This window comes from Olea europaea, chromosome 2 (genome assembly GCF_002742605.1).
Source record: "Olea europaea var. sylvestris chromosome 2, O_europaea_v1, whole genome shotgun sequence".
In the NCBI taxonomy this organism is placed as follows: domain Eukaryota; kingdom Viridiplantae; phylum Streptophyta; class Magnoliopsida; order Lamiales; family Oleaceae; genus Olea; species Olea europaea.
In genome coordinates this window covers 22820334-22845893 of record NC_036238.1, presented here as the reverse complement: position 1 = coordinate 22845893, position 25560 = coordinate 22820334, and the positions used below count along the sequence as shown (strand labels likewise).

Genomic DNA, 25560 nt, shown 5'->3' with positions numbered 1-25560 from the left:
GGGGGGGGGGGGGGGGGGGGGGGGGGGGGGGGGGGGGGGGGGGAATCCCAAAGGTCCTGCCAGCGCGACACGTACAAGATCCCTGTTCAAACAGTTTAATCCTTCGTTTTCAGTTTAACTTGAGGTAGCTTTATCATCTTAATTTTGAAAAATGGACTGACTAAGTGACTCGTGCAGTTTACTTTCTTCGAACATGATAACATGCCTGAATTCTTGCCACTTCTTCACAACCACGCCATCTACAATAGAAATGTGCACATAACTGTGTAGAAAGCTAATTCTATCCGTAGTTACAAAGCCAGGCGTGCACATTGCTTTCATAGTGTTTACATAACGAAGTATCCTTCCTGCAATACAGTAAAGACTCGGTAGACACCCCTGGTAAAAAGCAAGGACGAAACATATTCAGACGAGCGTTTTAAAGAATTACATTATGCTCAACAACAGGCATTTGATCATAAACGACTAAGACGCGTTAAAATTACCATTTTTTTGGTACTACAATAGAAATAAAGCAAAGAGCACAAGAATAAAAAAAACAAAATGAACCCTCTTAAGAATGCCATCTGCCTGTTGACCGTCGAGGTTGCCTTCAGCACCACGAAATGGACGAGAATATCCTCGGGAGGAGCCATATCCACCAGCATTCGAAAATCCATGAACCTGGAAGCTGAAATTCGCGCCACCAAAGCCAGCAGACATTCCATAGTTACCAAATGTTGGTATAAATCCAGATACAAAATTAGAGAGATTAGTCCCTTCTGGGAACTGAGCAGGTTCTCTTCGATTAGGGATTTCGATGCCAGGAACGGGTTTTGATCTGGGGTCCGTTGGAATCTTCCCTCGGCCATATAGAGGAATCAACTTTTCCTCTTGAATTATGGCCTTACAAACCGGGCATCCTCGGGGGGATCGGGAATGAAGCCGTAGCCATTTACAGAGACAAGGCCAACAATAGAGATGACCACAGAGGGTGATTATAGGGTCTGTCGCTAAATCAAAGCATATATTGCATTCAAAATCACCAGCTTCATCGCTGCAAATTCCCAAGGATGATGAGCTTTCTGGTATTGAATCTTGAGCCTCAGTCGACATTTGTTCAAATCCAAACTCCAAATTATAGAGAACCTGGAATTAGATTGTGAGCAGAAGATCTATTAAGAGATAAATCCCACGTCGAATAAAGATGAAACCTCAACTCTTAATAAAGATCAATAATCACTTTTACAAATGAAGATCTCTTTATGCACGAACCATTAACAATTTTACCCCAAGATAGAAAATAAAAATTCAATTCTATCCATCATCCAGTGTAAAATAGTTCAAATCTCTGAATTTGAGTGACCTAAATTCCCATAAAATCAATAAAAATCCTAAAACACAATAATGGTAAACAAGATTTACCATTTATTCATTTAGAAACTATTAGAAACAAGTATAGATTAAATTAAAATGATTAATTAATTTTGCTATGACAAACAAAAAGCACAGATTAAAGGATGGAGAAAGATCTTACAGCCGTTGCTGTACAATTATATAAATGCAATTAACTTGAATAATCAAAACCCTAAAGATAATTATTATCATCCCATCAAATTAGACAGGACAAAAAAAAAAATAAATAAATAAATAAAATTGTCAGTTCCTAAACATAAAACAATTAAATCAAACCCATCTGAATTCGTATGTATTCAATTGTTAAATAAATAAAACAAGTGTAAAGAAAAAGCCAAGATCGGAATAAAAAGGCGAGCATTTACCGTAGAAATCGAAGAAGATCAAAATGCAATTGAATGTCGTAACCCCTTACGAATCAATTTATACGAAAATATTTCTGCAAATGGAAGTGAAAATTTGACTAAATCTCCGTGCTTTTTCTTGTTATTAACGTCAGCATTTGCTAGGAATTTTATACTTGTCCGTATACAAAATCTAAAGTCAACTGTGATCTGCCTTCTGGGCCTTCAATTAACTTCTTGGGTCAGTGTTCAATTCACACGACTTTAAATAGTAATCATTAATATTAAACTATTAAATAAATTAATTTTAAAAATAAATTAAAATATCGAATATTTTGAAAGTAAAAATGTACTTTCATAACAAATAACCAATTATTATATTTTACATATTTTTTCTATTATATAATATAATATATTTAAGAATGAAATCACTACGTCCATATTTGTCTACCATTATTCGGAACTTTTTTTTTTAAACTCATTTTTAACCACGCATTCTCAAAATAAAATATTTTGTACGTAAATTTAAGATGTTTTTTCTATTTTTTAATCGCATATTTTTCTAAAATTTATTATTTTAAAATTCATTTTTATTGAATAATGGTAGACAACCGCTACAGCTAGGTTTCAAGAGAAAGAAAAACGATGAGAGCCAGAGGTTTGACTTTGTGAGTTTTTCAAACTGGCCAGGGTGGCTGTGTTTAAACGGAGAAAACACCTAACTTTGACACACAAGTTGGTTAGTAGGTAAGAAATATTTGATAATGCTTTGGGAATAATTCTAATAATTTAAATTTGTTAGTTAGATATGCAAGAGTTTAGAAATGAATAAACATTGAAGAATTCATTGGTTTAGTACCGAAATTTAATAAAAAATTATTTTATATTTGTCACTTATCAAAATCAGTAATCCCTAAAAGTAATGTTATTTAATTTTAATGGTGCTAAACACGAGTCCAGCTACTTAATTCTATGTTTGACATTTTGAGTCTCATTGTCTAAAAATTCATTTTTCCTTAAACTTATTTTTAATCACACATCCTTTTGATAAAATAACTTTACATGTAAATCCAAAATTTTTTCTTACTTTTTGATCACACATTCTAAAATAAAAAATAATAATAATAATATAAAAAAATTTCCCAAAAATGAGGCTCAATCAAAGGTTAAATGTCCTTAAATAATTGGACTTTATATAAAAAAAGAAATATATATATATATATTTTTATAACTTAGGTGTTCAAGTTTCGTCTGACTAATCTTGAGCAGTGGGGGCCGTCCCCCTGGTTTGCCATCCAGTTAAATTCGGATGCGAACACAACTTATAAACACTTAGGCCGGACATTCGAGATACAGTTTTCCTCCCTATAGACCTTCCTTTACGACGTGCGGATAGGATCCTCGGAGGGGCGACAAAACGCACCATAATTTTACCTTAACAGAACAAATGCCTTCCAACATATATGTTGCCCTCCAACTGTCGCGGGGATTCGAACCTCCGATGCTCCGTGTGGAATATTAGTTATATTTAGAATGTTCGATCAATCAATTGAAGGCTCTATACTAAGCAACAGTGGTACCGAATAACATTGTTCCATTCTCAATGATATATTTTTCATTCCTCAAAAATGTCCATGCTTCTCTTGTGTTTATAGAAGAGAATTAATGGTATTTACGCAACAATCTTTATTTAATTGCACTCTGTTATATGACTATGATCCCACGAGTATATGGTATTGTAAGCAAATAATAAAGTGATGAAAAGTGTTGATCTCACGAGAATTGTTTTATTTTTAATCAAGTAAACTATAAACCAGCTCGATTCAAAAGCCATAGAAACAAATTGATTGAATTTGATTAAAATTCTAAAATGAAATGAGGTAAAACAATTAAAACAAGTAAAAGCAATATTTAAGGAAAATCTAATGATTTAAGTGTTGTGTATTCCGCTTTCATTTATTTTACACCGTAGTTTGCATTATAACATATCATGCCTATTTTGAATTGATCAACCTAATTCCCTTGAAGCGGTTAATTACTTCTCGAGTTTGAGATTAACACATATGAGTCGCATTAACTTACTATATCTCTATATAAATTAGTAAGACAATCAATCACGTGAAAATTGTGACATTGGATTACAAAGGTTTAGGAAATACATCACCAAATTGTTGAAATTAAAGGGAAAGATAGTAAACATTTGGGGAAGCCTCCTTAAAAATGAATTCCATAGTGAAATTGAGCTTGGGCTTTCTTCTCAACTTGAATGTTATTTAAAATCTTCTTCTTCGTCTTTGTATTTCCCTCGTTATTCTCTAAAATCTCATCCAAGCCTCCCCTTTAGTCCCTCTTAATTCGTCAAAGAAAATTTTTATTTAAAGGGTTGTATTGTTTCCTCTAAAAATATACATTTGAAGTTTCAAAAATACATTTAGTCACCTAAAAATTCAAGCATAAGGTCTTTTTCAAACAATTATTATCATATGCACTAGTCGCGTTTCACACTCTTATTTCATGTTCATTTCGGCCAATTTCATCTCCTCTCCCGACATGATTCATTCTTCTTTCTTGGATCAATTTTAATTGTATTCTTATCATCAATTTCATTTCATTTTCTTGCTAACTTCACAAATAGAAAAATGTCACGAGGAATAGTTGGATTCACCGATTTTATTTTATTTTTTTCTGAAGTCTACCGTAAATTAGTTTTACTGGTTCATTTTATTAAAAGTTACTTTTATTTATTACTTATTGTATTTTTGGGGCTACATGTAAAAAGTGACCGTACAAATTCCTGTTCAGCGAATCAGTGGGAGCTTAATTTAACAACGAAATTTTTTCAAACACAAAATATAGTGATTTAAATCTCGCCAAAATTGTTAGAATTTCTTTTCCCAAATCTCCAAGAGGCCAGAGATTCCATTCACCACCATCTAGGCCTTGTCCAAACAGCGGGCCTAATTGACAGCCCTCTATTAGAGGAAGCGTCGGGCCCACAAGCGCCCCCCCCCCCTATTGGAGGGGACGCCATTTCAACGCCTTAAATGAATAGGGTCACATGGTCCTGTTCGTCCAGCATTGCCCTAATTATCATACTATTTTCCATATATGTACTAAAAATTATTCTATTTATATTTATTGAATCATTTCTATATAAGAAAATAATAAATCAATTGAAAAAGAGAATAAATAAGAAGGATCTTTTAAAAAAAAAATGTGCATCTTTGAGTATTAGTGTCAAATTTATTTGAATAAAGTACAATCTGAAAGCGTTTTTCGATCTTACACATTTTTATCGAGTAATTAATCATGCCGACGGCAAGATAGGAACGACACCTGAAATCTGTACACACCCACCAACGCAAGCATACAATTAATGGGCGGTTTGTTGGGAATGCTTAATCCGTAGTCTACGCAATAAGGTAGCTATTGAATCAAGAAAATGACATTTTTTTTCTTGAAATACCCCACAACTATTTTTCTTCCAATACTGTCGGCTTAACGTGAAAACTCAATTTCCATGTGAGTTTTCCGAACCTTGCTTAATGCTTTTCATTTCCTCTTGAAGGTTAGGTGACACAAGTCGTACCTTTGAAAATTAATGTGTAAACTTTGTGAAAGGTAAGGGCAGATCCAAGAATTTTGAACACGTAGGCTAAAATTCAAAGCCAATAACAATAGCAGCAATTCATTAAGTCGACAAAACAACACCAAAACTCATTAAGCCGACAAGGCAACAATATTCCATTTCAATTTTTTGCTGACAGAGCAACAAGTAGTGAGATGACACAATTACTAGGGAAAGGGAAATATATTCAACTTTTTCCTTCATGTTGCACGTGTCTCCAAGCGTGCTACAAAAGATGAAACACAAATTTAGGAAACTATTCAATGCAAATATGTATAATGTATTGCTTTCCCAAATGTATAAGTTATAAATGAGAAATTGCACCCATTGTATAATGTATAGCTTTATGAGATTCAACCCAATCCTAGCTTCTTAAATCTTTTCCCACCACACTTTTTAACTTGGGTTATGCTTGTGGTACACCATGGTATCCAACATGGTGTCCAAAATGGACACACGGCACCTCGACTGTCGAGGCCCACCGGCACCTCGGCCAATACCGAGGTGCCGTGTGTCCATTTTGTACACCATGGTGTACCACTAGCATTATTCTTTTAATCTTTATAGTTTTAAACTTCCTGACCAAGTGAGCAGTGGCCCTTGTGAAAGACAAATTAGCCTAAGAAATCTAATTTCTTAAATAATAGAAACACAACATAGGATCTTTGAAAGTAACCTGAACATTGTCATCCTCTTATTCAGACTCAGTTCCTGATTTGTAGATGCCTCCAACTAACCAAACCCGAGTCTTTATAAAATATCACTCCATAAGAGCAAGGAAAAATTTTTTGAAAATGAAAAGATTACTTACTTGTTCCATGTGACATTGAGGAAAATAATAAACTCTCTCCATTCTTTGAAACATCCACCAATGGACCTGCACAAGCCTTCCATAGCTCTTTATACAAAACATCATCAGCACCACACCCTGAAATTTTAAAGAAAAACAAGACATTATTGAATGAACGGAGGGCTGGGGACCAAATTGAAAATCTGAACAAGATTTTTGGAGATATTAAAAATAAAATGAACTTAATACCTTCACCTTGGAACAATGGAGAAGAGACAAACGAAGAAGGGAAACGATTAGCAATGGAATTTTCATTTATGGGTTGGACTTGGAGATTGAGGAAAATTGGATTTACAGCCAGCGATAAGAACAGATAATGGTAAGGAGACGGATTAGATTTGGACGAGGTTTTAGGACTAGATTGGGGATTTGGACCAAGACATTCATTTTTTGAAAAATTTCATAACTAAGAAATTAATTATGGCACATTTCAAAAACAAGAAAACAAGTTTCAAATTTCTAAAATCAGATTTTTATTAAAAATTATTTATAATTTAATTAGTTAATTAATTATTTTATTAATTAAATATATTTAGGTCACAGATCCATACAATTTGGTCACAAATTAACAATATAATTAGTTACTTATTATTTTTTGGTCACAAATTAAAAATTTTATGTCACAAATTTTTTTACGATCACATTTCAAAAATTTTGTAAGTCACAGTTTTTTTATTGGTCACAAATCCAAAAATAATTAGTCACGGATTAATTTTCAATCACGACTTATCATATTATTGGTCACAACTTATTTTTCGATCACAAATTAAAAATTTTATAGGTCACATATTATTTTTCGATCACAAATTAAAAATTTTATAGGTCACATATTATTTTTCGATCACGAATCAAAAATTTTATAGATCACAGATTAATTTTTCGATCACAATTCAATAAATTATAAGTCACAAACACAAATTTCATAGGTTACATATTATTTTTCGATCACAAATCAAAAAATTTATAGGTTACAGATTAATTTTTCGGTCACAACTCAATTAATTATAAGTCACAAACACAAATTTTATAGGTCACATTATTTTTTATCACGAATCAAAAATTTTATAGGTCATGAAATCAAAATTGTTATTGGTCACATCTAATTTGATCGCAAATTAACAATTTAATTAGTCACTTATTATTTTTTGGTCACGAATAAAAAATTTTGTCACAAATTCTTTTACGATCACAATTCAAAAATTTTGTAGGTCACATCTCGTTCATCGGTTACAAATCAAAAAATTTACGAGTCACGATTAATTTTTAGTCACAACTTATCAAATTATTAGTCACAACTTATTTCTCGATCACAAATCAAAAATTTTATGGGTCACGAATCAAAAATTTATAAGTCACAGATCACAAATATTATAGGTCACAACTCAAAAGACAATCACAAATTATTAATTTTTTAGATCACATAATATTTCTTGGTCACAATTTTTTTTTCATTGGTCACATATTGTTTATTAGTCACAGATTAACTATTTCGCTGGTCACATTCAATCAAATAATCTGTGACCACCATTAACATTTGCGACGACCACCGCCACCATCAAGGCAGAACCGCCACCACCACCACCCGTCAACAACACCACCGTCAAACGAATCAACATATCCACCTCAATAGATCACAGCCGCCAACATCTCACCATCGCCCCCACCCACTACCATCGACATCACCACCATTATAACACAAATAGTAACACCACCACCATCGCACCGAGTGCTGCATGAACAGCAGCGCTGAGGCACTACTCTTCGCCCTATACCACCACCGCACTGCAACCGCTAGATCCACCACCACAGCCGCCACCGCTATAAAAGTCGTCATCATACAAAACACCACCCAAAATCACCACCACATAAACACTACCCAACACCGCCACCACATAACACCACCCAAAGCGACCACCTCACAAACACCATCACCACCACCATACAAAACCAGACAAAACACCATAGCCACCATCACAACATCTCCACCATACAAAAACACCATCACATGAGAAAAGCCACCAGAGTGAGATGGTGGATCTGCCTCACAAATACTGCTTCATCGACACCCAATCACGAACCACAAATCACACCCACAATATTTGTCTAACATCGTCAATCAATATAGTCACGACGTTGTGCAGATCGAGAAGAGTGTTGAGCGGCAGGGACGACGAAAAAGAGAAAATAAGGGATAGAGAGAGACGAGTGAGAGAGAGGGAGGAGATGGGGGCTGCCTTTGTCAGAGAGTGAGGGATAGAGAGAGGGGGATCTGATGGGGGTTGCGTCTAGGTCGTGGGTAGGTTTTTTTTTTTTTTAGGTGATATGGTTTTTTTCTCACACAATTAATAAAGACAGCAAAATAAGACAACTACAGTGCAAGAAAATGTAAAAGAACACCACAAAATTATTCATCCAGTTCAACAATCGTCCAATCTAGGGAGCTCAGAGATTAGTCGATTACTAAGCTTACGAAAACTGTCCAAAAAAAAGAGAGTTTAGTTTTGGAGGCTTTTTTTATTTTGGAAATGGGCTACTTTAAATGGACTGGGCTCTATATAAAAAAAATTATATATATATATATATATATATTCAATGGATTTGGGCTAGGATGAGCATGGGCTGTAGTGCCTATATCTGCCCCTGGTGATAGGGTTCTTTTCTCACACAATTAATAAAGACAGCAAAATAAGACAATCACAGTGCAAGAAAATGTAAAAGAATACCACAAAATTGTTCATCCAGTTCAACAATTGTCTAATCTAGGGAGCTCAGAGATTAGCCAATTACTAAGCTCACGAAAACCGTCCAAAAATAGAGTATAGTTTTGGAAAACTCAATCAGACTAAGAAATAGTCATCGATCCACACATGACTCTCTTAAATATCAAGACCTAACCAAAAACACAAACCAGACTTTCTAGCAACCACTACAAACACCAAATCAGCCACTATTTTTCAGGCCTGATTACTGTAGCAACATGAATCACACATATTCAACCAATATTTTGGCTAGACAACCCATAAGAAATCAAAGATCGAAAAAATCAGAAGAAGATTGAGAGTCCAAAAAAAAGAGCCCCGAAAAATCTAGAGACTAAGAAAAATTGAAGTGACCTCAATCGTCTAGCTCCACAAGAGTCTCATAGTAGGGTAGATTAATCTCAACCATATGTTGAATCCAATGATCCAGCATCCTCACAAAAAAGCACAGTCTAAGTATACACATTAGAGCCAATTCGGGGTTGCCATGTGGCCTTCCAACCAGATTAGCAGATTAAATGAGTTACATTTTTTAGAAACACAATTGACACTTTACATTCTTCACCTTGGTTCTCACAAAATCTAACTCTCTTTGGTTGCTTAAGTGTGCTTAATTGACTAATCCTACATCATTTCCCATGTACCTACAAATGAATTAACCTGTATCAATATTCAGTAAGGATAAACATGTCTTAAACTTACTTATAGATACAACTTTAGTTCCCTGTCTGATGAATTTTTATCTGTATGAATCTTAATTAGATTAACTTTACCTTCAGACAGTTTTTCTTTATTGAAGTGATACGTCACCTCAATATGTTTGGACCTTTCTTGATACATAAGATTTTTACAAAGTAATAACACGGGAGTGTCATGCAGGAAGTTTAATTCTTTTAAAATTTCTTTTAACTAGATGCATTCTTTTACAGCCTCAATTATAGCAATATATTTAGCTTTTGTACTTGACAAAGTTACTATAGATTGTAATTAAGATTTCCATGTCATACAATTGTCATCTAGTATAAAAAAAGGACGTAGTAGATTTTCTTTGATCTTTATCACCAGCAAAGTCAGCATCTACGTATCCTTTTAAAGTCAAATTATTTGATCCTTTTTATACATTAATCCCAGATTTAATGTCCCATCAATGTATCTTAGCAGCCACTTTAATCTTGCCCATTGTGGTTTCCCTGTGTAGGACATAAATCTACTTAAAAAACTAATTACATAAGCAAGATTAAGTTTGGTGGTTATCATAGAGTAATAGATCCTATAGCATTAGCATATGGGATGTTTTTCATTACCTTAATTTCCTCTTGTGTTTTTGGGGAATGCCTAGTTGATAGATTCTTATAAGCAGCCAAAGGAAGATTTACATATTTAGATTCTTTCATGCCAAATTTAGTTACAACTTTATCCAGATAAGATTGTTGAACGAGTGTTAATTTATTCTCAGATTTATCCCTCTTAATAACCATTCCTAAAATCTTTTTGTCATTACCTAAATCATTCATATCAAATTCCGATTTTAAAAGATTTTTGAGTCTTAAGATTTCAGTCCTACTTGCACTAGTTTTAAGTGTATCATCAACGTATAACAATAAGTAAACTCCACATCCACTCTTAGCACTATTATAATACAGGCAAGCATCATACTCACTTCTTTTAAAACCAATTTTGATAACATATGAATCAAACCTTTTATACCACTGCTTGGGACTTTGTTTAAGTCTATACAGTGATTTTTACAACTTACACACATAGTCAGTTTTACCTTTCACCTCAAAGCCTTAAGGTTGAACCATGTAAATATCTTCATCTAGTTCACCATATAAGAAGGCTGTCCTAACATCCATTTGTTCAAGCTCCCAATTAAAATGAGCCACTAATGCTAGGATCAGCCTAATAGTCTTATATTTTATTATAGGTGAAAATATTTCATTGTTTGGCTACAAGTCTAGCCTTGTACCTAAAGGATCAGTAGGATTGTTCGCCTCCTTTAATTTGTGAATCCACTTATATTGGACAATCCTATGATTGTTAGGTTTTGCAACTAGTTTCCAAGTCTTGTTTTCATTTAGAGATTGCATTTCTTCTTCCATAGCCCTCTTCTAATTCCCAGATTTTGGTTCTCTGTCTGCTTCTTCATAAGAAGCAGGTTCAAATTGTTCTATACTTTCACCAAAAACTATGGCAAAATCTGTAAGGCTTCATGATTCATATCTAAGGTTGGGCTTAACCTGCCTTCTTTCCCTATCCCTTACTAGTTGATAGTCCTGAAGAGAGGTATCGTCGATAGGGTCAAACCAATTTTCAGATTCAATTTGTGTTTGAGGTTGGATTTCTCCAACTTCACCTTCATTAGGTTCCCTTTCTTCTTCTTGAAGTGTGGGAATGTTAGTTCCAATATTGTCAAGTTGAGTATTGCCTAATTTGGCCAGCTTTACCTCATTTTTAGTTAGGTTGTTATCTGGTTCAATAGAAGTATTAGATTTGAGTTTTAAACATGACATCTCAGATTCATTAAACTTCAGATTTCTACTGTTAATGATCTTTCTACCTTGTATCCCTAATACCTATAGTTTGTAACCTTTTACACCTTCAGGGTAACCCAACATGATATATTTTGTTGCCCTAGGGTCTAATTTTCCTTCAACTTGATGTGCATATGCAGCATACCCAAATACCTGATATTAGAGAGATTTGTTTTTTTGTCAGACCATAATTCTTAGGGTGTTTTAAATCCAATGAAACTAGAATGTGATCTGTTAATCAAATATACAGCTGTACACATTGCTTCAGCCCAGAACCCATTTTGCCAATCCTGAATTGATCGGCATGCGTCGACCTGATTAAGCAAGGTCATGTTCATTCTTTCTGTCACCCCATTTTGTTGGGAAATGTTATTGACAGTCCTATGTCTCAAGATACCTTTATGTTTACAAAAATTTTCAAATTCAGAATTACAGAATTCAAGACCATTATCTATCTTTAAGGTTTTTAATTTTTTATCTAGTTGGTTTTCAACCATTTTTAACCATATTTTGAATTTTTGAAAGGTGTCCAACTTAGCTTTTAAAGGAAAGACTCACACTTTTCTGGAATAGTCATCAACAATAAATAAGAAATATCTGTTGTTTACAAAAGTGGAGTGACTTTTAGGCTCCCATAAGTCAACATGGACATAGTCTAAGGGCTTCTTGGTAACATGTGAACCTATTTCAAAGCTCACCCTGTGAGATTTTCTAAGAACACAAGTTTCACAAAACTCCAATATTTCAACTAATTTTTTCCCAAACAACTTTTGATTACTTAAAGATTTTAACCCTTTATTCCCAATATGTCACATTCTCTTATGCCACAATTCAGTTTTATTCTCAGTAATAGCGAGAATATTGAAATCGGGAATAGTAATAGTTTTGCCTTCAAGGTAGTACAACTCATTTCTTTTTGGTCCTTCGACACAATTAGAGAACCTTTCATTATTTTTAATACTTTGTTGTCAGACTTGAATGTATGTCCTTTATCTTTAAGAATTCCTAAGGTTATTAGGTTTCTTTTTAGATTAGGAACATATCTTACATTTAAGATTGGCCTAACAGCGCCATCATGCATTTTTAAGGCAATATCTCCAATTCCAACAATAGTCTGTGAATTATTATCCCCGATGTACACTTTCCTATATTCTCTTTATTTATGGTTATAGAACTAGTCTTTTATAGGACACATGTGAAAGGTACACCCTAAGTCTAGTATTCAATCTTTATTAACTTCCTCACTAGATACAATCAAAACATAGAGACTGTCAACTCTAGCTTCCCTAGTGTTATTATTTAGCTCGTGATTATTCAGATCTCTTTGTTTCCTTTTTCGTTCAAAACAATCCCTTTTAAAGTGTCCCAATTTTTCACAATTGTAGCACTTTTTGTTGCTTTTATCTCTAGATTTTGATCTGCTCTTGAATTTCCCTTTTCCCTTCTTTGTGGGAAAATTATTTTCTCTTTTTTCAGGTCTTCCTCTTTAAAACATACTCTCATCTCTAAGATTAGATTTAGTTTCCTTTTTAACTTCTAACTCCCTATATCTCAAAGCATCAATGACTATAGCCTGAGTTAGTTTATCCCTTGAATGTCTTATTGCATTTTTGACATCTTTATATAAGTTAGGTAATGAATTTAACAGGATTACAGCAAGGTCTTTGTCATCAAATTTCTTCTCATTATGTGCAAGGCTTTTCACAATGATACTAAATTTACTCAAGTTTACCTCTAAATCCTTCCCCGGGTCCATCCTAAAGCTAAACAGGTTTGCCAAGAAATAAATTTTATTTGGTAGTGTTTTAGTTAAAAACATAGCAATATGGGCAGTCCATAGGACTCTAGCAATTTTGGCTTCATCAACTTGTCTTACAATGTTATCAGACAGATGTAAAATTATGGAACTATAAGCAATTTTATTCATATCTTCAATTTCATTTGGTATTGCCTTAAGTTTAGCAGAAGAAGTTTCAGGATTATTAAGGGCCTTAGCGACCCTCTGTTGAACCAGAATGGTTCTCATTTTCTTCTTTCATATTGAGTAATCCCCATTTCTATCTAATTAAAACATTCGACCTTCGAACCCATTATGTGTTCAGTAAAAGGGTGGCCTATACTCATGGACATAATTTAATCTTGAATTAAAAAGATTAACTAGTGAGCAATAAAGGTTTTGAAAAAAATTCAAGAATTTAAGCAGATATATGCGTACCAACCTGAAATAAAAGGCAATAATATTTGATATAGAGTGAGTTATGCTTATAATCAAGTAATTGCACCAAGTTATATAAAAAACTTAACTAAACACTATACTCATAATGATAGAAATATACAATTCCAATCACAGTAGCGATACAAACTTATAAACATGTGTCACATGCATATATCTCATATCAAATATCAAGAACTGAAATTACTCTACTGAAGCGTGAAAATTAAAACGTTCTCACGATATACTACCTTTACAGTAACAAGAACACTAAGCTAGTCTCAACCCGAGGGCAGGAAACTCTTCCTCTACTGGGAGTAAACCGTGGTTGATTCACTACCTTTCACCAAGTTTTCGCTTCTAAACAACAACACAAAAGAGACAAGTATTAGATATTTCAATTTATTAAAAGAAAACAATCTAAAAGAAACCCCAGTGTTTTGTTCAAAAAAACCTTGCACCCCAGAAAAAGAAGCCAAGCCAAGAAAAAATTAACCCAAAGATTTTTGTTGCACCCCCAGAGAGCTCGAAGGCTCTAATACTAGTTGATAGGGTTTTTTTCTCACATAATTAATAAAAGACATCAAAATAAAACAACCAAAGTGCAAGAAAATGTAAAAAGAACACCATAAAATTGTTCATCCAATTCGACAATCGCCTTATCTAGGGGGCTCAAAGATTAGCATGATTACTAAGCACTCGAAAATCGTCCAAAAAGAGAGAACAGTTCTGGAAAACTCAATCAGACCCAGAAATAGTTATCAATCCACACATGAATCTCTTAAATATCAAGACCTAATAAAAAACACGAACAAGATTTTTTGACAATCACTACCGACACCAAATCAACTACTATTTCAGGCTTGATTATTGTAACAACATGAATCACACATATTCAACCAATATTCTAGCTAGACAACTCATAAGAAATCAAAGATCAAAAAAACCATAAAAAGAAAACTGAGAGTCCATAAGAGAGAGCCTTGAAAAATCTAGAGACTAAGAAAAATTGAAGTGGCCTCAACCGTCCAGCTCCCCAAAAGTCTCATAGTGGGGTAGATTAATTTCATCCGTAAGTTGAATCCAATGGTCCAATAGCCTCACAAAGAAGCACAGTCCAAGTGAACACATTAGAGCTAATCCGGGGTTGTCATGTGGCCTTCCAACTAGATTAGAAAATTAAAAGAGTAGCATTTTTTAGAAACACGATTTACGCTTTACACTTTTCTATACTGAATATATAAAATTGTAAGTAATTAAAGAAGAAAACATGAGAATGTGATATAAAATTTGTCAATTCTCTTGTCTAATAATATTTTTATTCAACAAGTTTAAACAAAATTTGAAGTCAAAAGAAAGAAAGAACCAAAAACGAAAAGAAGAAGAAGAAGAAGAAGAAGGAAATATTGCTAATCGTTATTAATACTTTTGGTTAATCTTTGGAAATTGATCATTGATGCCATAGCTAAGAATAGTTCGTGAGGGTGAGCAAAATATTATAAAACTAGATGATTTGTCTCATTTTAAAATTATAGAAATTAAATTTAATAATATATCAAAAAACAATAGTTAGTCATATTGAGAGTCTTCGACTCTGAATTCGAGGAATTGATTTTTATCAATATATGAGTAATAAAAATTTTAGCAAACTGGTTTCACCAATTCCATTTTTGCTTATTGATACAGAATAAATAACTTATAAAATAATTAGACTCTTCTTTTTTTCTTTTTGTTTGTGTAACTTACATGTAGGGATGTCAAACAGGATAAGTCACTCGTTGTCCCAAAAGCGAGCCAGTTTAGTTCACTCTCAAGACGAGTAGTGGGACGATTCAAGTTGGCATTTTAACAAGTCACTCCCCAATTTCCACGGGTTAACTCATGGCTTATTAGCCAGGTGGAAAAAATTAAATTTTCAAAGAATTTTTTTTTTAAAAAGTAACATAATGGGACAAGAGGTTCACACTTCACAAGCCAAGTCCCAAAACGAGCACATACCAAACAAAGTAAACCCGGCTCAATCAAATAACACAACTATATATATAGAAAGAAAACTTTCGTCGATTTTATTATTAAGCACCTGTTGGGTGCAGATATTTTAAGTCAAAAAAATCAATTTTTTTATTGGTCATTTGTCTTTTTTGACCTCTTCACTTCTAGGTGAGACCCACCTTTCAAATTAACGATCAAAAAATTGATTTTCAAATCTGCACCAAACAGGCTCAAAGTCCTTGTAAATTAAAATCAATTTTTTAATAGATTTTGATAAAATATGTGGATTTTAAACAATGTGTGATTAAAATCAAGTGAATTTAATTTGAATTAAAATTTAAATTTTAATTTGACGAGAAAAATCTGACTCTTATAACAATTTGGATTACGCGTGGAACATTTGTTTTCTAGTGGGAACATAAAATATCTCCAATCCAATGATATATCGCAGTTGAATTCGGATTGTAATACACAAATTCTAATATTTCAACCCCTTCGCAGTTACCTCACATTCTAACCTAAATTTCGCCAAAACCTCAAAAAACCAATCATTCACGAATAGTTTTCTTTGTGGGGTCCATAACGTTCTCGTCAAGTCAACGACGAGAATTCCGATTCGGCCAATGATCGCCGCCGAGCAAAGCCGATGATGGTGATTGATAACCTAAGGTATAACCTTTCCGAGCACCCATCAATCGTCGGCTTCCGGTGGAGCCATGCCCAATCGTGGGGCTCCACTTGGTTCTTTCTTTTCAACTCCATCGCCGCCTATGTGGCCGTCTCCGTGTTCCTCCACCTCCTCCTTCTTGCCGTCTTCCGCCACCGCCGCCCGCTCCCTCTTGGCCCTCTCCCCGCCGTGCACTCCCTCTGCATGGCTCTAATCTCCATCACCATCTTCGCCGGCATCCTCCTCTCCACCGCCGCGGAAATTCGTGACACACGGTGGTCCTGGCGACGGACCCGCACCACCCCTTTTCAGTGGCTCCTATGCTTCCCCCTCGGCATCCGCCCCTCCGGCCGGGTCTTCTTCTGGTCATACATTTATTATCTCTCCCGGTTCCTACACGCGCTGCGTACATTTTTCACTATTATTCGCGGCCGAAAACTCTCATTCTTCAAGTTGTTCAACAATTCTATAGTGATCTTCACTTCATTTTTGTGGCTGGAATTTTCACAATCTCTCCAAGTTCTTGCGATTCTCCTCACGACGCTCGTTTACTCTGTGGTTTATGGGTACCGGTTCTGGACGGCGATTGGGCTGCCGAGTGCGTGCTTCCCGTTCGTCGTGAATTGCCAAATGGTGTTGTTGGGTTGCAATCTTGTGTGCCATATTGGGGTGCTTTTGCTGCATTTAATCAAAGGTGGGTGCAATGGAATTGGAGCTTGGGGTTTCAATTCAGTGCTTAATGGTGCCATTCTTCTTCTCTTCTTGAATTTCTATGTGAAAATGCATATTCGGAATAGAAAACCCAGTGGCTGCGGCGGCGCTGCCGTGAAAGAAGCTGAGAAGGCGGAGAAGCTGGTTAAAGACAAGGATATTTGAGATTTGTGAATTTTTTTTTTTTTTTTTTTTTTTTTTTCCTTATGGAGGTAAAATGTAGTGCTAAAATTGATCTTTCGGCAAATTTTATTTTCAATTTCTTCAGGTTAAAATACAGGAAAACTTGTTCATACTTTTATAAGACTAGACAGACCGGTTCGTTGTGAAATCGATGTCTTTTTTATTGGACCGGTCTGGATTGGATTTTTGAACGGTTGTTCATTAGAAACGTTTCCTTTTTATTTTTTATTTTTTATTGTTGTTGTTCTTTACGTACCCGTTAGTGGGAAACTTGCAATAGTTATGGACCCTGCTGCAATTTTTCAAAATAATAAACTCGACCTATGAAAAAAGATTGTTTAAATTTTTAAATAACATGAGTGGTCGAAAATATGAATCCAAAATAATTATTTCTACATTGATGAGTCAATAATTAACAAAGTTTAAGGTCACTTTATCATTGTTGAAATGAATTAAAATTCACCTTCGAGGTTGCTGTTCTTTATTTCATGTATACTACCTCTCCAAACCCATCAACAAAATAATTGTGCTAATAGAATGCAAGAACTCCTCATTAGATATAAAGATACTCTTGGCCTGTTTGACAATGATTTTGAAAATTCAAAAGATATTTTAAAAATTGAAAAAATATCATATCAACATCTAACTTGTGAAACAGTTGATTCGCTGAAATCAGTGGTCTAGATTGTGAACCAGATGGAAAAATCATGTCTATTTTTTCTTCTTTTTTAAGAAGGGGATCAGGATCTAACAAGAATGACAAGGCAATTCATACTTTCTACTCACAGTGTCAGTTAAGCTTCAAGATCTTTTACTGAACCCTCATTTTCTACGACACATTGCAAGGAACCCACAACTTTTATCAACTTTTCAATCACAGAATTTATCAGTTTTTATCAAAATTTATTAAAAATTTGATTTTTAGCCAAATTAAAGAGGGGCTGCATTACACCGTTACCGCTGACTGTGAACTACCTTTCATCTCTTAATAGTTTCTGCTGTGCAACTACTTTCACTGTTATTAATTCACTATCTGCATATTCTCACAACACAATTTCCATCTGACAAAAATATGCTTTACTGAAATGAAATTTTAAAAGAACATTAACATTGCTATCCAGCAGTTGCTTGTATTTTCACCTAAATTCTCAAGTTTTTTAAGCAGAATTACTAACACCACACCATCTATAATTTTTACATCATTCAAAATGTGTCAAGAAAAGAAAAATTGGTCTGATCCATAAAAAAGTTCGCTGAGAAAGATCGTAAGACGGGTACTTGCGAACAATTCCTTTTCCTAGTTCCTTCTCCTTTTCCATTTTGCTGATCCACAATACTATTTAACAACAATATATAAACACTCTGAAATGCCTCATAATATACTAGCAAGTAACTCTCGAACTAAGGAATATGCATTCTTTAACTCTATCATATATAAGAAATAAGAAATATCATGTATATACCAAATAAGATAGCCTAATAATAAGCAATTTTTGTTGTCATAACGATACAAATACAAGAAATCGACCCAGGTGCACGATTTCTATTACTATATGTAACTCAAACTAAATCAGCAACATGGAACTTAGTCATTAGGAAAACATACCAAAGTCCTGATTCGAGCTGCCAATGTGATTTATGATCCTCCGCAGTATTACAGCCCTTGCCATCTTTGTGTCTCGGGTACATTTATCCGCGTGCTTACTCAAATCTTGAATTGTCTTCGTAAAGTCGTTCACTTTCTTCCTAATCTCCACCACTGCAATAACCACCGCGCCATCCTGTCCCAATGCAAAATCTGCATTCCCCAAAAAAGCCTCTATTTTTATCTGAAGCTGGTCAATAAGCACCCTTATGCTATCTAATTCCTTAATCACAATGTTACTTCCAATCCACATTGAAGTAATTATCTCCCTTTGTCCCCTTACTTCCTTCTCGCACTTCTTCCAAATCGTATTAAGCCATTTCCCCATCGACACTAAAGGCATGGCTACTGCTGCTGCTGCCAGAGCTGTCACTACAGGCGGGGCAATAACTGCGACTGCCACCACCGAGCATATCAAAACGGAGACAAATATCACCCCGAATATTACATTGGATACCCTCCTCCACGTCTTCGTTCTCCCCAACTTCTTGTCAAGCTGTTTCTTTTTTGCTTTCAATTTCTCTAACATCGAATTTTGCTGGCTATAAACCGTGGTGAACATTTTAAAGAACTCCTCTGTGAAGGGGCGGCCCGCACCTTTTAAATTCCTCAATTCCTCCAAAGTTCTTGAATAACTTTTCACGCCCCCCTCTCCAGGAATATTGTAATGTTCTTCCTCAAATACTCGGAGGGCTACATTGATTATAGACTCGATATGCCCGGCTCGCTGAAGACACGAATCGAGAGCAGTACAAAAATCTAACATTTGAAGACTATTTTCGAAATAATCATCGACCAGATCCGAGAGTTCTTTATTTTTCCAGATGTCTTCTTTGTTTTGAAGAATAATTTGAACCACTTCTTGGTTCATTTCTAGAAGGCATTCGGTGACTTCCCGGAGGGAGTCAAGGGACAGGGAGCGAACCTCTAAGTCGACGGCTATGGAGTTGATGGCTCGGCTTGTGCGAACTTGGAGAGTCGAGTCGAAGGTCCGGAGGTCGGGATCGACTTCGCACGCAGCTTCATAGGAGCTCAGATCAGCTTCCTCCGGAGTCGCCTCTGTGTTGGAATTGGAGGTCGTTCGAGCTGGTGGCACCAGTGGTATATTATGGCGGTGGCTGGTGGATCCCTCCGGTGTCACATCTGTGTCAGAGCTGGAAGTCGATCGCGCTGGTGGCTCCTCGGGTGGCGGTTGGCGGCGGCGGCTACCATTTTGCCCAGTTGTCCTGCTAATTTGACTGCCCATTTTCAAGAAATCTTAAATTTTAGATGTTGTGCGTGTGTATATGCAAAGAATTTAGGAATTTACGAAGTGGGTTTTGAGGTGATCGTTGGTGGGCGTGGGTTGATCGAACACGAATGCGGGACGAAATTGACGGAGTAGTAGACCTCGGCGATGTAATCCAAGGATACTGTCCAAAGCGAGGACACTTGCCACTCTCTTTTGTCTGGCTTTCGTTGCAAGCTACTTTTGTAATGTATTGGTTAGTAGTGATTAAATTAAAATTTAAACAGTAAATTATGCAAAATATGTAAACAAAAAGTAGCGAATAACAAGTAATAGGTGGACAAAAATATATTTTACTATCTTAGGGGTGTATGAGCCACATTATTTTGGTAATAATACATTCTTAAATAGTGTATTGATAAAAAATGTGTGGTTAAAAAATAAGAAAAAGTTTTTTATCTGCGTGTAATATTATTTTATTGAAAAACGTGTGGTTATAATGATGTCAAATCACTATTTAAAAATATTTTTTTTTGAAATAATGTGGTTCAAACAGGCATTTAAATTATAATTTAAACTTTATCAAACATTTATATAATTAAGATCAATAATTATATTAGATTCAAGATTTTGTGACAATAACAGTTAAGTGGTTGACCAATAATTCATTAAATTATGTGATATAAATACCTATAAATGATGTAATTGTGTGTACATACAGTCAAAAATGACACAAATAGAGGTTGTTTGTCGCGATTGCCTGATGTCATCATAAGTGGCGATGATTCGCATATATTAGTACGTGTGTGGATATTGTGAGACGTATTATTTTGATATTGATTTTTCAATTTCGCTAGGCAGACGAGTCCATTTACATGCTATTTTCCGGCTTACGTGGCTTTTAAATAAAAAGAAAAAAAGAAAAGACCTCTTCTCACATCTCACCATCTCCAGCTGCACATCTATCGAAGGTGTCACCATTCCTCCTGTAGCACTTCCATCTACTATTCCGCCACTTTATGATTTTGGATCTTCGATTATACTTCACTCAAAATTTTTGCCTCCGCTCCGACTACTCTTCCATCTATGGTTTCACTGCCCCACACTTCGGCCATCTCTGATCAATAGTTAAATCAGCACCAAATTTCTCTCACTCGTGTCAATTTTCACTTCTATACTTTGCACAAGTAGAAAGGGAACTCGCTTCCATTTCACAAGTTTTTGAATACAATTTGTTCAAATGTTATTGACCTAAATGATTGAGGCCCCGTTTGGTAGTATTTTTATTCAAAATACATTTTTCTCTATCTTCTTTTCAATCACACATTCTTTATTAAAATAATATTACACGTAAATCGAAACTTTTCTTTATTTTTCAACTACACATTTCACATCAATTTAGAGGGTGTTTGGGGAGACATTTTTAGGTGAAAATGCATTTTTGAATAGTAAAATGATGTGAAATGTGTGATTGAAAAATGAGAAATTTTTATTTATTTATGTGTAATATTGTTTTAATAAAAAAGTCTGGTTTAAAATAAGAGAGAAAAAAATGCATTTTGAAAAAAATGGGTACCAAACGGGGCCTTAATATTCTAAAATGTATTTTTTACATAAAAATGACTATGAAACACCCCCCCTGAAATTTTGTCATTTTTGTTGGAGAATTTTAGCCTTTCGAGACCTAGTTGACGCAGAAAAAATGAAATTAAATTGTGGAGCAAATAAATATTATACTCCATTGCCTGACTTCCTCCAGAAAGCTTGTTATGCATTTCTCCAGCCCATGTTCTTTTTAATCATTTGAGGCCTTATATTCTAATGCACCATATTGTTTTGTTTCTTACAATGGAAGTATAAGAATTACGAATCTTGTGAAGGTGTCATTTTTTATGGAATGCAGGGTTATTTTTTATCTTCAATCATAATGGAAATATATTTCGTTTATGTTTGTCTACTTCGCATTTCATATGATAATTTTGATTGTTGCTCTGTGTTTCTCTCTTTGAATAGAAATTTATTTCCCTGTGATTGCGTGAATTTTTATATTGAATCGAGTTGACATTGCTCCGTGGTTTATTCTCATCGTATAATGGTATATGTCATAGTTGTAGATCTAAGAGCCACTTCTTTGTCGAATGCCCACGAAAACGTCGATGTCCATCCTGCAAGCATGGATTTGAGAAGTGTTTCGTTGTCGAGAAGGAGACTGCCAATAAAGGTCTATTATTTCTTTGCTGTAGTGACAATTGTGGTTTTTGGGGCTGAGTTGTCAAAGAAAAATCAAGCGGTCAATCCTCTTGCGGTAGGACTTTCTCAATTAACCATGCGACGAACAAAAGAGTTGACGATATGTCACACATGTTCTAGTTTTGCATTCACCTTGACGATGAACCTTCAGGTTTCGATGAACGTGACAATATGCAAGGCAAAGTGTAGAGCGAAATGAAATGCACAAGGGACGACGTTGACTTGATTAGTAGTTATGACCATGAACTTTCGTATATGTAGGATTATTATGATCGGATCTATGTGAAATTCGTTTCTAAACTATTTGAATGTGAATGGGTTGCATTGCATCTTTTGGAGCCTTTTTAAGATAGCATATGTTTATTTTTCCTTCATATGATTATTAAAATGATCATTTTAAATTGGAGTAAATAGTTCTCCTCCAAGCATTCAAAAAATAACTTTATTACAACCCTTCAGAGTTGTTAGCCTCACACATCTTTGACAGATCACAGTTCATAGCAACAAAAAGTCGATAATAATAAAAAAATCACCATTGAATATGTCCAAAGCCACAAGTTCTTAAAAACAATCAAACAATTCTAAAAAAAACTGAAGTTTTTATGCCAAAAAGAGGATTACAACCCAAATTATATACTGTAACATAAGCCATAGCTTCATACATTATCCAAAAAATGAGAAAAGTATTATAGAAAGTTGATGCACTCTTCCGTGCCATTGGTGCTGAAAATGAAATTAACCTTCTTGTGAACCTTCTATTCTTTGCATGGATAGACAATAATGAAGTTCAAGCATAAATTAACATCACTTGCCTAAGCCACCTTGGTTCAATAAATGCGAATAGTAGTATGACATTACTTGACCTTGCGATTTATATATAACGTTTGCTGATGAAGGAGGGAGAAAATCTGAAGATGATAATCCTCTTGCAAGGAAGAATGGTGTCAATGGAATACTGTGGTTGAATGTTGTCGGCATGGAGTACTGTAAATATGTGATCGATGTCAGCACAAGCTATTGTTGGGTTTGTGCTCTACGAGTTTGGATCACGTATGATCATGCTAGCATTATTTTGAGAATCAGTGAACTAATCAGCTAGTTGAATAGTATGTTGTGATATGACATTGCTTCCACTACACTACTTTTTGGACATCAGAGGATCTTTACATTTAAGTTTTATCCAATCCATAATTACAAGTGATCAACATTCATCATCTACGGCACGGCTGCCACTTACGCAAAAGTTCGACACATGTCGTCGTATCTCAACTGCTTAAGAAAACTAACCAAATCATCATAGTTCACTGCGACTATCGCTTGTGCATTACTAATGTTTTTTCTCCATCTTAGCAGTATATACTTCTCCAAAAGTAATGTGACGTCACAACGAATCAATACTGCAATTACATGCCGACAAATTATTCTCCGAAACTCAAACAAGGGACAATTGCAAACAATATTACAATTATGTCTATCGAATGAGACGGAAATGTTTTCTTCTTCTGTCGCCCATCACACATAACATTCTTTCGTACCACGTACATCATCCCCTAGTTTCCCTCCAAACTAGATATGAGGTCGTAGTAAACGTTCCTTATGAACTCAACCCGAGCTTCCTTGAATTTTGAAATATGATAAACTGATTGAAACTACTGCTCTATTTCATATTGTGTGGCACACAATAACACTTATGAAAATGACTTGAAATCAGTTTGGAACTCCTTCTCTTCATATTGTTTGACGAACTGCTTCAATAAGATCTTATAATGCACATACCCATCGAGAAATGTTTCCATACTCTCACTTCTTTGTGTTGTTGACATCTTTACCCAGAAACTAGTCTTCAACAAATAAGGAACCCAATGACCTATGTTCTGATATAGTCCGGACAACTAATCATTATCCTCCAAGCCATAAGTATCACTCATTGCAGCCCAAGCTTCTTCAAATTCTTGAACAAACTTTAAATTATAAAACAATCCGTATATTGACCCAAATATCGATACCTTATTATCGTGGTATCCAAACTTCTCAGGCAACGTTTTCAGAGTGTGCCAGAAACACCATCTATGCATTGTTTTTGCAAAAAACAATCTAAATTGAATTTTACATTGTCCTATCTTAATCAGTAATTATTCTATGCGGTGCTTGATCATGTATATACTGAAACCATGTTCTGAACAACCACACAAAAGTGTTCGTGTCTTCGTTTGATACCAAACCACAACCAAGCAGTGTTGATTGTCCGTAATAATTGACACCAACAAAAGGGTGAAAGGCATGGCATACTTGTTTGTGAGTTAAGGGATATAAAATGAAACAATATCGTCAAACTCCTTATACGCTTGCCTACAGTGATTATCTATCCAAAATACGTTTTTCAGCAGCAAATTGTCGTCCAAATCCATACTAAACAAAAATTTCGAGCACTTTGCTTGCATTTTTGAAAAGTATGATTGTATTACTACGGCATCTCCTTTTTCAAGTCTTAATCGTCTCATTTTGTCAACGTAATTTCGACAATCCGTTTCCATGCAACTCATTTTCTCATAACCACCTGCTGCTACAACTGCAAAATTGTAACTTTTCATGCAACAAAATTCCTGTTAAATCATTAACTTTTAGCTTGCGTTTCACATGTGCACTTAATTCTCTGTTGCATCAAAATAACCTGGACTTTGAAGGACTATTTTCATGATTGTGGTCGAGATAGGCCATATTAATCCTCCAAGCTCTAAAAATATTTGTATAAGTAAAGATTTTGGCTTTACAACCCATCTGTTTTGTTGGTTATGACTTCAAAGATCCGCTAGTATTACTGATTCTTCAACTTTCACAGCTACATGTCAATGTCATATGACATGTCATATGTCTCAACTCTCCATCGTCTCCCATTTGCAAATTTATTTTCTTAACTGGAAAACTAATGGCATACGTATATTTTTTGTACATGTCAAACATATGTTTTAAATCCTTAAACTCCATACCCCCTTAGGCACAGTCACAGAGTCTCCCAATGAGGTTTTACCTTCTGCTATGTTAGAGGAGTTCGTACCGTTCTCATCGCCAGATTCCGACAAAACATCATCATGCTAGTTTTGCACTTCGCCCATATTTTCTTCGATTGCAATAACATAATCGATCACGTTCAGTAATTCATAA

At 34.9% G+C, this 25560-nt stretch overlaps 4 protein-coding genes across 5 annotated transcripts; 1 reads left to right on the top strand and 3 right to left on the bottom strand.

The window, feature by feature from the left end:
* Nucleotides 1-177: 177 nt before the first annotated feature.
* LOC111366967 (E3 ubiquitin-protein ligase RNF5-like) lies at nt 178-1949 on the bottom strand. The gene is made up of 2 exons (XM_022987649.1): nt 1761-1949; nt 178-1128 (listed from the first exon to the last, which is right to left on the bottom strand). Exon 2 carries the CDS (start codon nt 1093-1095, stop codon nt 499-501), a length of 597 nt encoding a protein of 198 aa, XP_022843417.1. The 5' UTR covers nt 1096-1128; nt 1761-1949; the 3' UTR covers nt 178-498.
* Nucleotides 1950-5412: 3463 nt separating this feature from the next.
* On the bottom strand, nt 5413-14707 carry LOC111366956. Of its 2 annotated transcripts, none has more exons than XM_022987642.1 (4): nt 13974-14707; nt 6179-6295; nt 6044-6099; nt 5413-5593 (listed from the first exon to the last, which is right to left on the bottom strand). In XM_022987642.1, exons 2-4 carry the CDS (start codon nt 6281-6283, stop codon nt 5431-5433), a joined length of 324 nt encoding a protein of 107 aa, XP_022843410.1. In that variant the 5' UTR covers nt 6284-6295; nt 13974-14707; the 3' UTR covers nt 5413-5430. The 2 variants fall into 2 exon arrangements, with proteins under 2 accessions (XP_022843410.1, XP_022843405.1); XM_022987637.1 differs by lacking the exon at nt 13974-14707 and adding an exon at nt 6407-6599.
* A 1404-nt stretch (nt 14708-16111) lies between these two features.
* Nucleotides 16112-17496, top strand: LOC111366950 (elongation of fatty acids protein 3-like). The gene has a single exon (XM_022987633.1). The coding sequence runs from the start codon at nt 16361-16363 to the stop codon at nt 17255-17257; it is 897 nt and encodes a 298-aa protein (XP_022843401.1). The 5' UTR covers nt 16112-16360; the 3' UTR covers nt 17258-17496.
* A 1212-nt stretch (nt 17497-18708) lies between these two features.
* On the bottom strand, nt 18709-20389 carry LOC111366943 (UPF0496 protein 1-like). The gene has a single exon (XM_022987625.1). The coding sequence runs from the start codon at nt 20164-20166 to the stop codon at nt 18868-18870; it is 1299 nt and encodes a 432-aa protein (XP_022843393.1). The 5' UTR covers nt 20167-20389; the 3' UTR covers nt 18709-18867.
* Between the last annotated feature and the right edge of the window lie 5171 nt (nt 20390-25560).

Coding starts and splice junctions, on each gene's coding strand:
- LOC111366956 (XM_022987637.1), bottom strand. CDS start 6,472: ATGAAAATTCCATTGCTAATCGTTTCCCTTCTTCGTTTGTCTCTTCTC. Junction 6,296..6,406: donor TCCATTGTTCCAAGGTGAAG/GTATTAAGTTCA, acceptor TTAAAATTTCAG/GGTGTGGTGCTGATGATGTT. Junction 5,594..6,043: donor AAGAGGATGACAATGTTCAG/GTTACTTTCAAA, acceptor CATCTTTTGTAG/CACGCTTGGAGACACGTGCA.
- LOC111366943 (XM_022987625.1), bottom strand. CDS start 20,166: ATGGGCAGTCAAATTAGCAGGACAACTGGGCAAAATGGTAGCCGCCGC.
- LOC111366950 (XM_022987633.1), top strand. CDS start 16,361: ATGATGGTGATTGATAACCTAAGGTATAACCTTTCCGAGCACCCATCA.
- LOC111366967 (XM_022987649.1), bottom strand. CDS start 1,095: ATGTCGACTGAGGCTCAAGATTCAATACCAGAAAGCTCATCATCCTTG.